At 34.6% G+C, this 14335-nt stretch overlaps 2 protein-coding genes across 2 annotated transcripts; one reads left to right on the top strand and one right to left on the bottom strand.

The window, feature by feature from the left end:
* Positions 1 to 3101: 3101 nt before the first annotated feature.
* FAD6 (fatty acid desaturase 6) lies at positions 3102 to 11350 on the top strand. The gene is made up of 10 exons (XM_078294159.1): positions 3102 to 3312; positions 3405 to 3465; positions 3554 to 3795; positions 4266 to 4409; positions 4933 to 5084; positions 5727 to 5849; positions 6348 to 6525; positions 6788 to 6906; positions 9857 to 9971; positions 11007 to 11350. The coding sequence occupies exons 1-10, from the start codon at positions 3274 to 3276 to the stop codon at positions 11166 to 11168; spliced, it is 1335 nt and encodes a 444-aa protein (XP_078150285.1). The 5' UTR covers positions 3102 to 3273; the 3' UTR covers positions 11169 to 11350.
* An 864-nt stretch (positions 11351 to 12214) lies between these two features.
* Positions 12215 to 14131, bottom strand: LOC144545594 (WRKY transcription factor WRKY76-like). The gene is made up of 5 exons (XM_078294157.1): positions 13992 to 14131; positions 13850 to 13909; positions 13408 to 13761; positions 13210 to 13326; positions 12215 to 12761 (listed from the first exon to the last, which is right to left on the bottom strand). The coding sequence occupies exons 1-5, from the start codon at positions 14082 to 14084 to the stop codon at positions 12423 to 12425; spliced, it is 963 nt and encodes a 320-aa protein (XP_078150283.1). The 5' UTR covers positions 14085 to 14131; the 3' UTR covers positions 12215 to 12422.
* Between the last annotated feature and the right edge of the window lie 204 nt (positions 14132 to 14335).

The raw sequence follows: 14335 nt of genomic DNA, 5'->3' as shown, positions 1-14335 counted from the left end.
TATAAACTGCTCAAATCAAAGCAAAGCATATCTTGGTAATGTTCTTATTTTTTTAATAATAAATCAGAATATACTGTGAGAAAACTAAATTGACACCAATAAAATGCTAAATTGATAATGACACTTTTACAAATTTGACCCTGAAATGTTAACCTATATACTGCGTTCGTTCTATAATATCCATAATAAAATAAGATAAAAACACACACACACACATCTAACTAACTCAACAATGCCTTTAATTTATTTTTAAGTGGAATATCATCAGTTCAGTATCTTCATATTATTTCTTGTGCAATTATGAGGATCATTTGAATTGAAAAAGAATTTATTATATATATTGTAAGAACGAGAAAATTAAATATCTCATTCTGTGGTTGTTGGCTTCACCTAGAGTATTAATTATACCCGTTAAGGGTATACCCTACCCTACCCGCCCGTGCCCGCCGCCCGGGGTACCCGTGCCCGAGCCTGGGTATGGGTCGGGTACTCGGGTACGGGCAAAAAACGGACCGGACCGGTTTTTTTGGACAAATACCCAACCATACCCTACCCGACCATACCCGTACCCGACCTTACCCGTACCCTTATACCCAACCCAATAATTCAAACCCCAAATTCAAATTTCCCCCCAAATTCAATTTAATTTCTGTTTTTAAAATTCTGTTTTTTAATTTCTGTTTTTAAAATTCTGTTTTTATTTCTGTTTTTTAATTTCTGTTTTTTTAATTTCTGTTTTTAAAATTCTGTTTTTATTTCTGTTTTTTAATTTCTGTTTTTTAATTTCTGTGTTTTAATTTCTGTTTTTTAATTTCTGTTTTTAAAATTCTGTTTTTAAAATTCTGTTTTTATTTCTGTTTTTAAAATTCTGTTTTTAATTTCTGTTTTGTAATTTCTGTTTTTAAAATTCTGTTTTAATTTCTGTTTTTTTATTTATATTTATATTTATATTTTATTGTTTTAAAGTAAAAAAAAAACATAACAAAAACAGAAAAAAAAAATAACAGGAAAAAAAACGGAAAAAAAAAACAAAACCAGAAAAACCAGAAAAAAACAGCAAAAAAAAAAAATACCCATACCCGCCCTACCCGTACCCGGACCGCCCTACCCGTCAAGGGTACACGGGTACGGGTATAGGACGGGTAGGGTATGGTTTTTGAAAAAAATACCCGACATACCCATACCCGTATACCCTAGTACCCGTCATACCCATACCCGAGACTTACCCGTACCCGTGCCCGGGTATAACCGGGGTACCCGTACCCGCCCGACCATTAATACACTAGCTTCACCATACTTTCACTTTTTAAAATATTAATAAATAAAAATTCTAAATTTCATATGTCAAAATAAAACTGTTAGATGTGATCTAAATGAAAAAAATTATCACTTTTTAATTTATTTTGATTTTATATAATCAATAAGTTGAAAAAAAATGATTCCATATAATAAAAAATAACATTTTTGAAATCTAGTATCTTAAGATAATTCAGATTCTCTTTTAAAAGAGTATGTATCCTTTACACTAACATAAACTTTAAAATTTGGTTCATTTGATTTAAATTATCTTAGTCTGTGATTTGTTTTGTGGTTATATCTTAGTATTCTTGTTACTTAGTTATCATCGCAAAATGTTATGCCTTGTATGCTCTATGAATTTAGTAGTAGATATCCTTTTGGTGCTTCACACCTTCAGGATCTTTATCTTTTCTAGTTTTATCAGTTTTGTATGAACTATTTTGTTTCTAACGAAACAGGTGACTTTCCACTTCTATATATATATATAAAATTTGGTTCATTTGAGCCTATTAAGACCAACTTAAAAAATTTACAATACCTTTTTAAATTATATTAGAGTACTAATGACAGTTAGTTAGTTAGTTAGTTAGTTAGTTAGTTAGGTTGTTAATTAAGGAATTGGTTAATAGCTGTGTGGTTGTGAGAGGTGGTTAGAACTATGATTAATAGTCTAAACTATAGTCAAGAATGATATCTTGTATGAAAGGTTACTCAATTCAATGAAATATTGAGACTCATAAAACTATCTCTTACATTCTCTTTAAATCAGTACAGATTTATAACAAAAGGTCCATATTGAAACTTAAATTTGAAGTTATCTATCTTGAGAATCTGAATTCCTTTTAAAAATGAGATGATGAGATGATGGCACATGAGGCTGTGGCGGTTGAAACATCAAACGGTGTTGGTTAAGTTTGTTTTTATTGGATAACGCATTTATTCGGTTGCCTTTTGTGGTTTCGTAAGAGATGGTTCTCTCTTTTGAATGTAACACAAGATATGAAAATAATGGCATTTATTTCTTACAAGTTTTGTGGAGACGTGGCGTCGATTTGTCCATACACAGATATAGGCCCAATAAGTGGAGCCCATTTTGGCCCACCAATTTTGTACTAGAAAATCATCAGGCCGAAAGAACCGTTCCGGGCCCACAAAAGGTCAAGCCCGTTACCTGTTATCCTTGGTTATATGATCCGATAAGCTTACCGTATTCTTTTCTATTTACACCACTTGATTTTATGCGTCCGTTACCGTAAAGTAACTCAAATTTTGTGTTTGAATAAGAACCGTGCGATCAGAATACGGCTTATGTACGCTCCCTTCAATATTCGTGTTGAGGTAAATTTGACAGTCTGGATCCAAAATTCAAAGTTGAGTTACTTCAGTGGATGTTAGTTCCTCTATTTTGGGTCCAATTCTCTAAAGTAACTCAATTTTTAGTTTTGGATTAGAACCGTCCGATCAGAATACGTGTCAATGTGGCCCGAGTTAGAAACTTAGAATGCACAGATTCCTTTAATATTCGTGCCAAAACAAATCGGACGGTCCAGATAGCCTTTAATATTCGTAATCTCGATTCTTTGTATTTGGTTTCTACTCTATCATCTTTATTATTATTTTATTAGAGCGGGTGGATTATTGAATTCGTATCCTCTGAGATATCTCAAACTTTGCGTGACTTTATGGAAAATCCCAACCGTTCAAATACGTTGTACACGAATATCAAAGCGACATAATACTGACCCCCTACATCACCCCCGAATAGGCCGTTCACGCAAAAGTTGAGATATCTCAGAGGATACGCACTCGTGGATTATCCACCTCACCTTCGTTTGTGCCTTCGTGGCCTCAAACGAGGAGGCTCATCGGTACGGCCACTGCCGACTAGGCACTAGCACCTCTCCTCTCTCTCTCTCTCTCTCTCTTCACCAACTAAGCAAAAACCCTAGAGAGAGAAAGAGGGAGAGAGAGAGAATGGCTCTCAGACTCTCAAACCCCATCCTCCAATTCGAGGTAGCAACTTTTCTTCTTGTTTTTTTTTTTTTTTTATCAAATTTCCTATATTTTTCTTATTTTTGATTTTGATCCGTGTTACTTTTTCCTAGGCGCGACCTAGAGGATTATCAACTGTACAAAGCAGTAGAGCAAGAATTCCATTGTCTCAAGGTATATCTGATTTATCATTGTTTTCATTTTTTTTTTCCAATTCACAATGTTAATTTCCTTTTTTGTATATGATTGTAATTCTGAACAGGTTTATTTTGCTGGAGGAGAAAATTTGCGAAAAAGGAAAATTTATTAGTAAGAGCTGCTGTGGTTCCCGATACTACTTTGTTGTTGTCAGATAATGAGGAACAAAACACTTTGTTTTCACCAAATAAGAGTAATGAAGAGCAAAAGAGGAAGATGTGTGAAATGTATGGATTTACACAAATTGGGGATCCAATGCCTGATAATATTACCCTTAAAGACATCATGGAAACCCTCCCTAAAAAGGTACTAACACATTCTCTATATTATTCCATTATGGGTATGTAAGAAGATGTTGTGCATGGGAGCGGGGGGCATGCAATGTGCGATGCCCAAAACACTCAGATGTCCGGTCCGAACCTTCCGATTTGTTCCAAGATTCGTGTGTGCTGCTTTAAGCAAATCATGTGTTCGTGAATCTTGGAGCGAATCTGACGGTTCCGACTGGGCATCAGATTGATTTTGGTCCGATGCCCATCAGAACTGCCCCGCTTCCGTTGTGCATGAATTGCCTAAATGTCAAGTATCAAGTAGTTGCATGCACATATTCTTGCTTTTGACATTAGAGTTGTTGGCTGCCTCTTTTTTGTGCTATCGTAGTACAACCCATTACCATTATTTGGTGGTAATTTTTTGCTTGTTATAACAAGTATTTTACTTGCTTGTTGCTTGTGGTGTTACCTCTCACATCGAGAAATTAAATTGTCTATTTGAAGGTTTTTGAAATAGATGATATGAAGGCATGGAAATCAGTTTTGATATCGGCCTCTTCTTATGCCCTTGGATTATTCTTCATTTCAAAGGCTCCCTGGTACCTGCTTCCGATTGCTTGGGCTTGGACTGGTACGGCGGTAACTGGGGTTAGTCTCCTTTCTTCGTAACCTCATTATTTCCTTTATAAAACCTGTCGAGTTGTAGATTGTTTTACATAGTACTAGTGAGATCCTGTTCCTATAAAACAGCAGTTAGGTACTTTTGTTTCTTGCTTTGGTGTCCCGACCCCTGCACGAGCCCTCGCATTGATTTAAGTAGTAGTGAGTAAATAATAAATCAAACCAAAAAACACCAGGAAAGGAAAAAAAAGACAAGAAAAAGAAAAAAAGTATATCAGGAAGAGAGATCTCTGGAATGGAAGGACCAAAATTGCCTACTTTGCCACAGAAACAATCATTTAAGGTAATTTAGACGATCCTTCCTTTTGTGATATGTGCATGGAATGAATCATAATTCATGCATAACAGCATAACTAATTAAAAAAGTCCCCAAAATGAAAGCCCCCAAATTTTGTTGTCCGTGCTTAAAAGTGTACTGAATTTTATATCTTCACAACACTTAATTTCATGTTTTTAGCTATTTAAGATAATTTTTTGTTCCTTTGTGAAGTTCTTTGTCATAGGTCACGACTGTGCTCATAAATCATTTGCAAAGAATAAATTGTTAGAGGATATAGTCGGTACACTGGCCTTCTTGCCCCTGATATATCCGTATGAACCGTGGAGGTTTAAACATGACAAACATCATGCAAAGACTAACATGTAAGTTAATCTCTTGACTCCATCCTTCTTTCTTTAATTATTACTCTTGCTTTCCTTGTTTCACTATCAGACTGTAATTCAGGTTGGATCAAATTGGGTCAGGTTAATTTTGTGTTGTAGGTTGTTCGTGTTCGATTTTGTCACGATTCAGTTCAGTTATGTTTTGGGTATATTGGGGCCTATGCTAGTAGGCCTTTGATATGCTCGGGGCTATTTTAGATCATAACCCCAGATAATGAATTAAACATGATTTCTCATTTGAGGAAAATGGAAAATTTAAATAAATTCCATATTTATCAAATTGAGAAATTGTTTACACCAGGGGTATCGAGAATTCTTAAGAATCTGGTATAAACAACATGAAGTATCTTTTTTATTTTGACAATATGTATAATATAATCTTACTCTTTCCTAAAAAAAGAAAGATGAAAATTCAATTACTCAATTTAAATTTTTTGATAAATTTTGCCTAAAAAATAAGAACACCTGAAATGCACTATATTTAATCCTATAATTGACTGATAGCACTTGATGTTGGCATGTCTGATGCACTATATTTGTGCTTTTCTCACCTTGTTGATGAAATGAAATAACTAGGGTTTTCACCTTACTTCCGCATTCTATTTTCTCTGTAAACCCTAGGTTAAAAGAAGACACTGCATGGCACCCAGTTTGGGAAGAGGAGTTCAAATCATCAACCGCTCTTAGGAAAGCTATTGTCTTTGGTTATGGCCCATTCAGGCCTTGGATGTCTATTGGGCATTGGTAATGTACAGATGCAATTATTTTGAGGTTTAAGTGATCAATTCTTCCATCGGGTTCAGGATAGGTTCCAATCCCATTTTGTTGTACCACCTTTTGCCGGTACTCTAATTTGTGTGTATGTGGTGGTATTGAAAACTAAGACCAATAATTCTTACCTAGGCGCAAATTACATCCAATATTTCTGGTACTTGCAGTCGAAACAAACACCCATCATTTAAAACAAGCGCCAAGTTTTGTAACAGAATCATCAGTTGCCTCGAGTGTATAATCTAGTTCATCTGAACTCAGAACCCTATATATAAATTCATTTTTTTTAACTTAATTTTAATTGTACTCAATTAAAGACTAATCAGAAATTTAAGGACAAAATAGTCAACAGTAAACTGAACTTGTCTACAATCAGGTGTGAACTGCATATATCTCAGAAAATGTTAGGTGTCAGTTGATCACTATAACGAAGGTTTGGTGCTTTGTAACATGTCAAGTTTCATTTGCTAGGTTGACATGGCACTTTAACCTGAACAAGTTCAGACCAAACGAGATTGCAAGAGTAAAGATAAGCTTGGCATGTGTATATGCATTCATGGCAATTGGTTGGCCATTGATTATTCTCAAGTCGGGCATAGTTGGTTGGTTCAAGTTTTGGCTCATGCCTTGGCTCGGGTACCACTTTTGGGTAAGCTCCTCTTTCTGTTTGTATATTTAATCTCGCTTTACTTTACCCTGTTATGTATCATAGTTGTACCTGTTACAGTACCAGTATGTACCAGAATTCAGTGTGTTTCTGTTTTCCTTCTTTTCCCTTGTCTGTTTTCATATTTTTAGGTGATTAATTACTCAACTGGCACCGCTAAGATACATATTTCCTACTCCTTTGTTCTGAGTACCACTATATTGAAAAATAAGGAAATTTGATATTTTTTTCTTCGATTTTTTAGATGAGCACATTTACAATGGTACATCATACTGCTCCGCATATACCTTTCAAAAATGCTGAAGAATGGAATGCAGCACAAGCACAGCTCGGTGGTACTGTCCACTGTAACTACCCACGCTGGTACAATATTTCTTACTTTTGGTAGTTTGTCTATACTTGGTAATAGCAGGATTCAAACTGTTCGGAAGAATCATAACTATATGGACTAATATCCAACCATTTGATCTGTTAGCCTGGGAATTAATTTCCAATTGCACTTATGGAACCGATCTGATCATACTAGCTCCTAACCTGTTACTCATAAGACACAGTTAATATGGAGATATAAAAGACTGAAAATTTGTTAGTTTATCACTGGCAGATTTTATACCAGTCTTGACCAAGGTGGTCGACCTTTTCGTTACCTTTTTATGGAATTACATTGCCTTGTATTGGTGGTTAAGTTCCAAGTCATCTGTAATTGACGCCCATTCATTTTCAAATTTTTTGTAGTTATACATGATTTTCTATATAGTTTAGAGTAAAACACTATGGGTACTGTAAAATTGACCCCCATACATAGAATGAAATATTTATATGATTCGACCCCCATTCGCATTTGACCCCCATAGCCTGAAAGCCTGGCTCCGCCCCTGTCTGTACATAACCTCAAGTAGTGTATTAATGGTCGGGCGGGTACGGGTACCCCGGGTATACCCGGGCACGGGTACGGGTACGTCTCGGGTATGGGTATGACGGGTACTAGGGTATACGGGTATGGGTATGTCGGGTATTTTTTTCAAAAACCATACCCTACCCGTCCTATACCTGTACCCGTGTACCCTTGACGGGTAGGGCGGGTATGGGTATTTTTTTTTTTTTTTTGCTGTTTTTTCTGGTTTTTTTGTTTTCGTTTTTTTTTTCCGTTTTTTTTCCTGTTATTTTTTTTTTTCTGTTTTTGTTATGTTTTTTTTTTTACTTTAAAACAATAAAATATAAATATAAATATAAATAAAAAAACAGAAATTAAAAAACAGAAATTAAAACAGAATTTTAAAAACAGAAATTACAAAACAGAAATTAAAAACAGAATTTTAAAAACAGAAATAAAAACAGAATTTTAAAAACAGAAATTAAAAAACAGAAATTAAAAAACAGAAATAAAAACAGAATTTTAAAAACAGAAATTAAAAAACAGAAATTAAAAAGCAGAAATAAAAACAGAATTTTAAAAACAGAAATTAAAAAAAAGAATTTTAAAAACAGAAATTAAATTGAATTTGGGGGGGAAATTTGAATTTGGGGTTTGAATTATTGGGTTGGGTATAAGGGTACGGGTACGGGTAAGGGTAGACGGGTACCCGGGTACCCGGGTAGGGTAAAGTCGGGTACGGGTAAGGTCGGGTACGGGTATGGTCGGGTAGGGTATGGTTGGGTATTTGTCCAAAAAAACCGGTCCGGTCCGTTTTTTGCCCGTACCCGCGTACCCGAGTACCCGACCCATACCCGGGCTCGGGCACGGGTACCCCGGGCGGCGGGCACGGGCGGGTAGGGTAGGGTATACCCTTAACGGGTATAATTAATACTCTAACCTCAAGTAAGGTCACTTGAGCACTTCGGAATGAATGAAAAATATAATTTCAGAAAAGCACCATCCATTAAATGGATAAAGGAGGTCCCTGCACTCTAATTATTGCAAAAAATCACATATTCTGTCGAAGTTAAAAAAGGAGTGTATTTTTGTTAGGGGTGCAAACGGATCGGATATTATCTGTCCGAATCCGGATCCGTATCTGAATTTTTGCGGATTCGGATACGGATACAGATTTGGATATAAATTATGCGGATACGGATACGGATTCGGTTTCCATTTCGAAAGCGGATACGGATACGGATGCAGATAATTATCCGTATCTGATTTTTTTCAACTTTCGGATATCCGTATATCACTTGCAGAAATATATATTAAGCTACATTTTAGCTTTCGGATATCCGCACAGCAACAGGCCTGTTATGGGAAAAGGTTTTTCAATTGAGAGAATCGAGGGAGCTTCATTGGATAGTGCTTTTTTATTTTCGCTACTGTACTGTGTCAGGTATACTCTGACTTTCATGTTAGTGCTTTAGAAAATTTTATATTATTTGAACTTGCTTTTTAGAAGCTTTTAATTTTTTTAATCATATTTTCTTATTTTATTCTTTGATGACAGTTCAATACGAATTTTTCTTATTACATAAACAAACTATTCAAATACGTGTTTACATAGAAAAGCTATTTTTTAAACAAACTATTCAAATACGTGTTTACATAGAAAAGCTATTTTCTCAATCGGGTAGTGAAAATATAATTGTTAGTTAATCAGATATATATTTTGTAATAGCTTAACAAGTTAATTAGATATATATTTTGAATTAGAAATCCGAATTATATCCGTATCTGTATTCGTATCCGATCCGAAAATATCCGATCCGTATCTGTATCCATTTAATATCCGATCCATATCTGTATCCGATTACTTGATCCGTATCCGAAAAAAAAATACGGATACAGATATGGGTTGAGCACTATCTGATCCGTTTGCACCCCTAATTTTTGTAATTAGAGGCATTGTTCTTATGCATTTATTAGTAGATGGACTCAGTATAACACGATTACAAACAAATTATGTCGTCTACTTTCTAAAAAGTAGAAAGAAATGAGATTTGTATTATCAAATGTAATAGATGTTTCTTACCTTATGCATCGGTTGATCTTGTACAAAGTTTTGTTACTTATTGTGTTAACTACATTTTTTTTTCTATAGCTGATGTTATTTCTTAATTGTAATTACTACTGGTGTTAGTGGTTTACTAACAATAAAGACCTTTTTATAAATATTCTAACTCCCTTTTACAACTATTGAGAATGTTGGAGCCTTTTAGTAATTTGTGGGTACTGCATGTGCTTCTCTGCAAAACTTCACAAGGAGCAAAAATTAGTTACCGAGACACTGGTTCCTGAATAACTTTTTTTCCAGGGGTGTGTTGGCATTTTGTGGATATTTTGCACTATTATATTTATGCTTAAAATATTCAATTTTTGTTTTTATAGGATAGAAATTCTATGCCATGATATCAATGTGCACATTCCTCACCATGTTTCTCCAAGAATACCAAGCTACAACCTTCGTGCTGCTCATGAGTCTCTCCAACAAAACTGGGGAAAGGTTCTGTCACTTTTTTTTTTTTTTTCTAACATTAAAAATAGATCGTCTTGTTTTGTTTTGTTTTTTTCATGTTTATGCAGCATTTTCTTACTTTCAATCTAGGAACATGTGAACTGTCTTTTCAAAAGGTGATATTTCATGTGAATTCTGCAACACAAGAAAAATGCATAGAAACCCTGGATTGTCTAGAAATCACAAACAAGTTACACACTTTTCTGGATTTGCAGCATCTTATATGTTGTTATAGGAGTAGGAACTTTAGAAATGCCCCTCTACATGAGGTTAAAAAAGTAACCTCCATAGACCTTACCCTATTATTACCATATTGTCCATTCTATTGTTTGGTTGGTGTTTGTTTCCTCTGTCATATTCAAATGTATTTTTTTTTAAATATTGACAGAGGCGTCATATTCAAATGTAAAGGTTGGCAAAATATATGATTTAAGAAGTCACAGGGGTTTAAACAAGTAACCTCCATTGACCTTACCCTCCAATTAAAAGCTCAACCAAACAAAAATCCTTTCTACACTTTCCCTCCCCTCCCCTTTGCCTTTATGGTGACAAACACATATTTTTATGTAAAGTATATCTTTACATTGATGAGTGAGGCTATGGTACTATATGCATAGTGCAAATTGGTCCATACTATGGATCAAATTTTTAGTTTTTAAAGTTCAAATAGTCGATCTGAACCGTTCAACATGATTTCTATATGAAAATGTACTTGCAACCTAAATTATATATTTTTTAGGATTTTTATACTATTTTTTGATAGGTAGAAAATCACTATCTTTTAATGGTCTAGAATATTTAGATCAAGTGATTGTCTACCTATCTAAAAGAAAATAGTAAAAAAAGTTCCAAACCAATATGCGCTATGCATAGTACAAACCAATATGAGAATGGAGATATTGATTCGTAGTACAAACCAATATGCGCTATGCATAGTACCATAGCCTCACTACTTCAAATATCTATTACATTGCAGTTGGTAACCATACTGATATATTTTTTTTTTGGTATTTCTTATCTCAGTATCTAAATGAAGCAAACTGGAACTGGCGACTTATGAAAACCATAATGACAATGTGCCATGTTTATAACAAAGATAGATATTATGTGCCTTTTGACGATATTGCCCCTCAAGACTCGCAACCGATCGCCTTCCTGAAGAAGTTCATGCCAGAATTTGCATAATTCTCATACTCATTATTTATTTTTAAAAATTTTCATTAGTTACAACAATTACAGAAATACAATGGTTATTAGTTTTTGTCATTTGATAAGAGTAAGGTCTTTCCTTGGCTGTTTTGTTTTCACTTGTTTCTTTTTATATGTGAACACTAACATGTTATACAAACTATACAAGTTACATTCAAGCTATCGATAGCACAATATTACGGGGTAAGTACATAATGCTTAATTAGAGTTACAATAAGTTGACCCTTGTTAAGATAAAAAATTACTTCTATCTCAAGCTTATAAATTACTTTTATCTTCATTGTATATGTTGACCTTATTCTTTTATATTATCATGTTGGGTGTATGCACTTGATGAAATCATGCTGTATAGTAGAGGTACCTTCTAAGATTGTGTTTGTTATTGACACAGACATGAGAGAGATATTTTGATGTGAAATATAGGATAAAGAACAAGACCAGATTGATTATGCTAGGGGCGGACCCAGGATTTTCTTTGGGGGGTAAAAAATTATTGAATCGGGTTTAAATAGCTTATCGAATTTAAACTCATTAACTAATTAGGTATTTGATAAAAAAATAATGCTCCGACTTATATTTTTCAATGCTCTGACTTATAATTTTTGATGCTTTAACTTGTAATTTTTATTACCAATTATAATTTAAGAAATTTATTTTGATTTTAACACTAAATTTAATCTGTCTACTCTGGGTCTGTCCCTGGATTCTGCTGCTTTTCATGCCGGAAGTCTCTGTGATTCCTCTTGAATTGCAAAAGGATGAATGTATTTTGATTTGGTATTGTGGAGGTGCTTAGAATTAATTTGTTCATTCTCTTGTTCAAAAGAAGTTAAGAAAAAGAAGAAAGAAGAACCATGCTATGAGACAACAAGATATCACAAGTAGTAACAGCTACTTGTAAACATGTTATGGTATGAGTTTTCTAATTAAGCACAATACTTAAAATAATGATGATTTTATGTTGTGAAATAACATGAAGAACATGAAATACAATAAGAGTCGAAATTTATAAGAAACCTTCTTAATTAACTTGACTGTACCTTACAGCATTGAAATTGATATTTATGCCACTCCAAATTTGGAAATTCAACTTATTCATCTAGCTAGATACAGCTAAAGCAAAGAGACTGAAAACACAAATCCTATTACAAAAACTGGACCTTGGAATGTTTTATCAATAAGACCAGTTCCTCTTATGAACATGAAATAATCCCAAATTAAATCCATGTACTACTCTAAACCTACATCCGAGATATTCTCGAAAATTTTGCCGGATATTGCGTTCGCTAGCGCAGCCGTAAAATCGGGATCTTTGGTCAAAGAACTCGCCATTTGTTTCACAAGTACAGTTTGAAACTCTTGATTTTGGATTTCTCGACAGGCTGTCTCCACGTTTGGCCTCGATCCCTGTTGTGTCAGATCGACGGTGATAGTTGAACCGGAAGTGCTGTTTGCTGTGTAGCATGACAAAAGTCGGTTTTCATTCAAGCTTGTGGAAGGATAACCATGGTTGTGTTCTCCTTCGTACGTTACAATTATTACTGATTTGTCTTCCGCACTTCTTTGAACCTGATAATTAAGCCGAGATACCGACAATGTTCTTTAGATTTTGGTACACTAATTAAGAAATCTAATGGCCAAGTTTCCTCATATGATGTACTGAATTATACGAAGTATGGTTTTCTATTCTATAATTAAAACCTTCTAGCTTAATACCCGGAATTAATCTTCATATATATATGATGCAAGTATTTTTGAATGATAAACTCTATTAGCTTTATTTTATGGAATATTAAATCAGGCGATGAAACAGTATAAGTTTAATCGAACAATTACCAGATTCCATACATTAATACTGATTCTCTTTGTACTGTAAAATTTCATTACTTTGATTAAAATCTGAAATTGATATCTTTACAACAACAAAATCATTGTAAGTTTAGAAGCTTTCAGCATATAATATAACAAAATATGTTGTATAACAACATAAAATATCAATAAAAGGTGTTTGAATTACCTTTTTCTTGACAGGACATGAAGGGGCAAATGAGCATTTGAAATAGGCTCTAGGAGATGGATTATCTCTGGTCACTTTCTGTCCATACTTTCTCCATTGGTACCCATCTTTCACAACCTATATATACATGAAAAACACAACTTACACCTCAAAGTCAATTAAATTCCCAAGAGATATTTGTTATCTAATTCCACTCACGAGGCTTGAATCTTTCGGATCGGTTTGCATAATGATTCTGGTAAACTTGGGCTTGATTTCCTCTTGGAATTTCATGCATGTCTCCTGACTTGTCGGGGTATCTTTTTGAAATGCTTCATCGATTGTTTCTCTACAATAGTTGCCATTGAACTTCATCGTCAAATCATTCTCAATTCTTCTCCTCTTTGCCAGGGAGGCCACGTTTTGTTGGTCTTCGCTTGGAGAAAAGTGATCAGTGCGATCATCAATCTTATTTCGTAATGTCTTGTTTTCTTCAATGCAATTGCCGAGCATCTCATTGAGCCTCTTAATCTCCTCATTCATCTTTGTCAATTTCTCTTCTAGCTCGGTTGCCTAAAACAATCAAACAAACATCCATCATGATATGTACAACTAATTATGTACTAGATAATGGAAGGATGATTCATCGTGAGATGCAAACCTGTTGTGTATCCCTTGCTCTCTTGAGGCTACATCGGCTCGTATGAAGTTCTGATTCATTCTGCGAAAAATTGTTTTCTTCAAATGAAACAACATGAAATACCAAAACTATGTTATACTCAAAGACAGAGAGATTAACTAACCGGAGGTGTTGCGTGTGACATGGCATCAACCGGGCCCAGACCGACACTCAGCTCAAGACTAAGAGGGGATCGTCGGTTCCATACCGCATCCATGAGAAACAGAGACAAGATCAATTAGTTAATTAGTTGTTACTTTTTGGAGGAAGAAAGTGAAGGAACCTGAAGGAGATCAAGGAGGAGATTGCCTATGTTATATAGAAATCTCAAGTTTTGGATACATGTGATGGATTTCAGTAGAAATTCTAAGCCATGTGACGTAGGTATACCCACGTGGCACATCGATCGTCATCTAAGCTTCGTCATCCAGTGCTGCTGTACAATTTGAGGTCATATATTTTTCTTAT

This window comes from Carex rostrata, chromosome 28 (assembly GCF_964058835.1).
Source record: "Carex rostrata chromosome 28, lpCarRost1.2, whole genome shotgun sequence".
Taxonomy (NCBI): Eukaryota; Viridiplantae; Streptophyta; class Magnoliopsida; order Poales; family Cyperaceae; genus Carex; species Carex rostrata.
The sequence above is the reverse complement of the archived record's forward strand: the minus strand, read 5'-3'. Positions and strand labels throughout refer to the sequence as shown.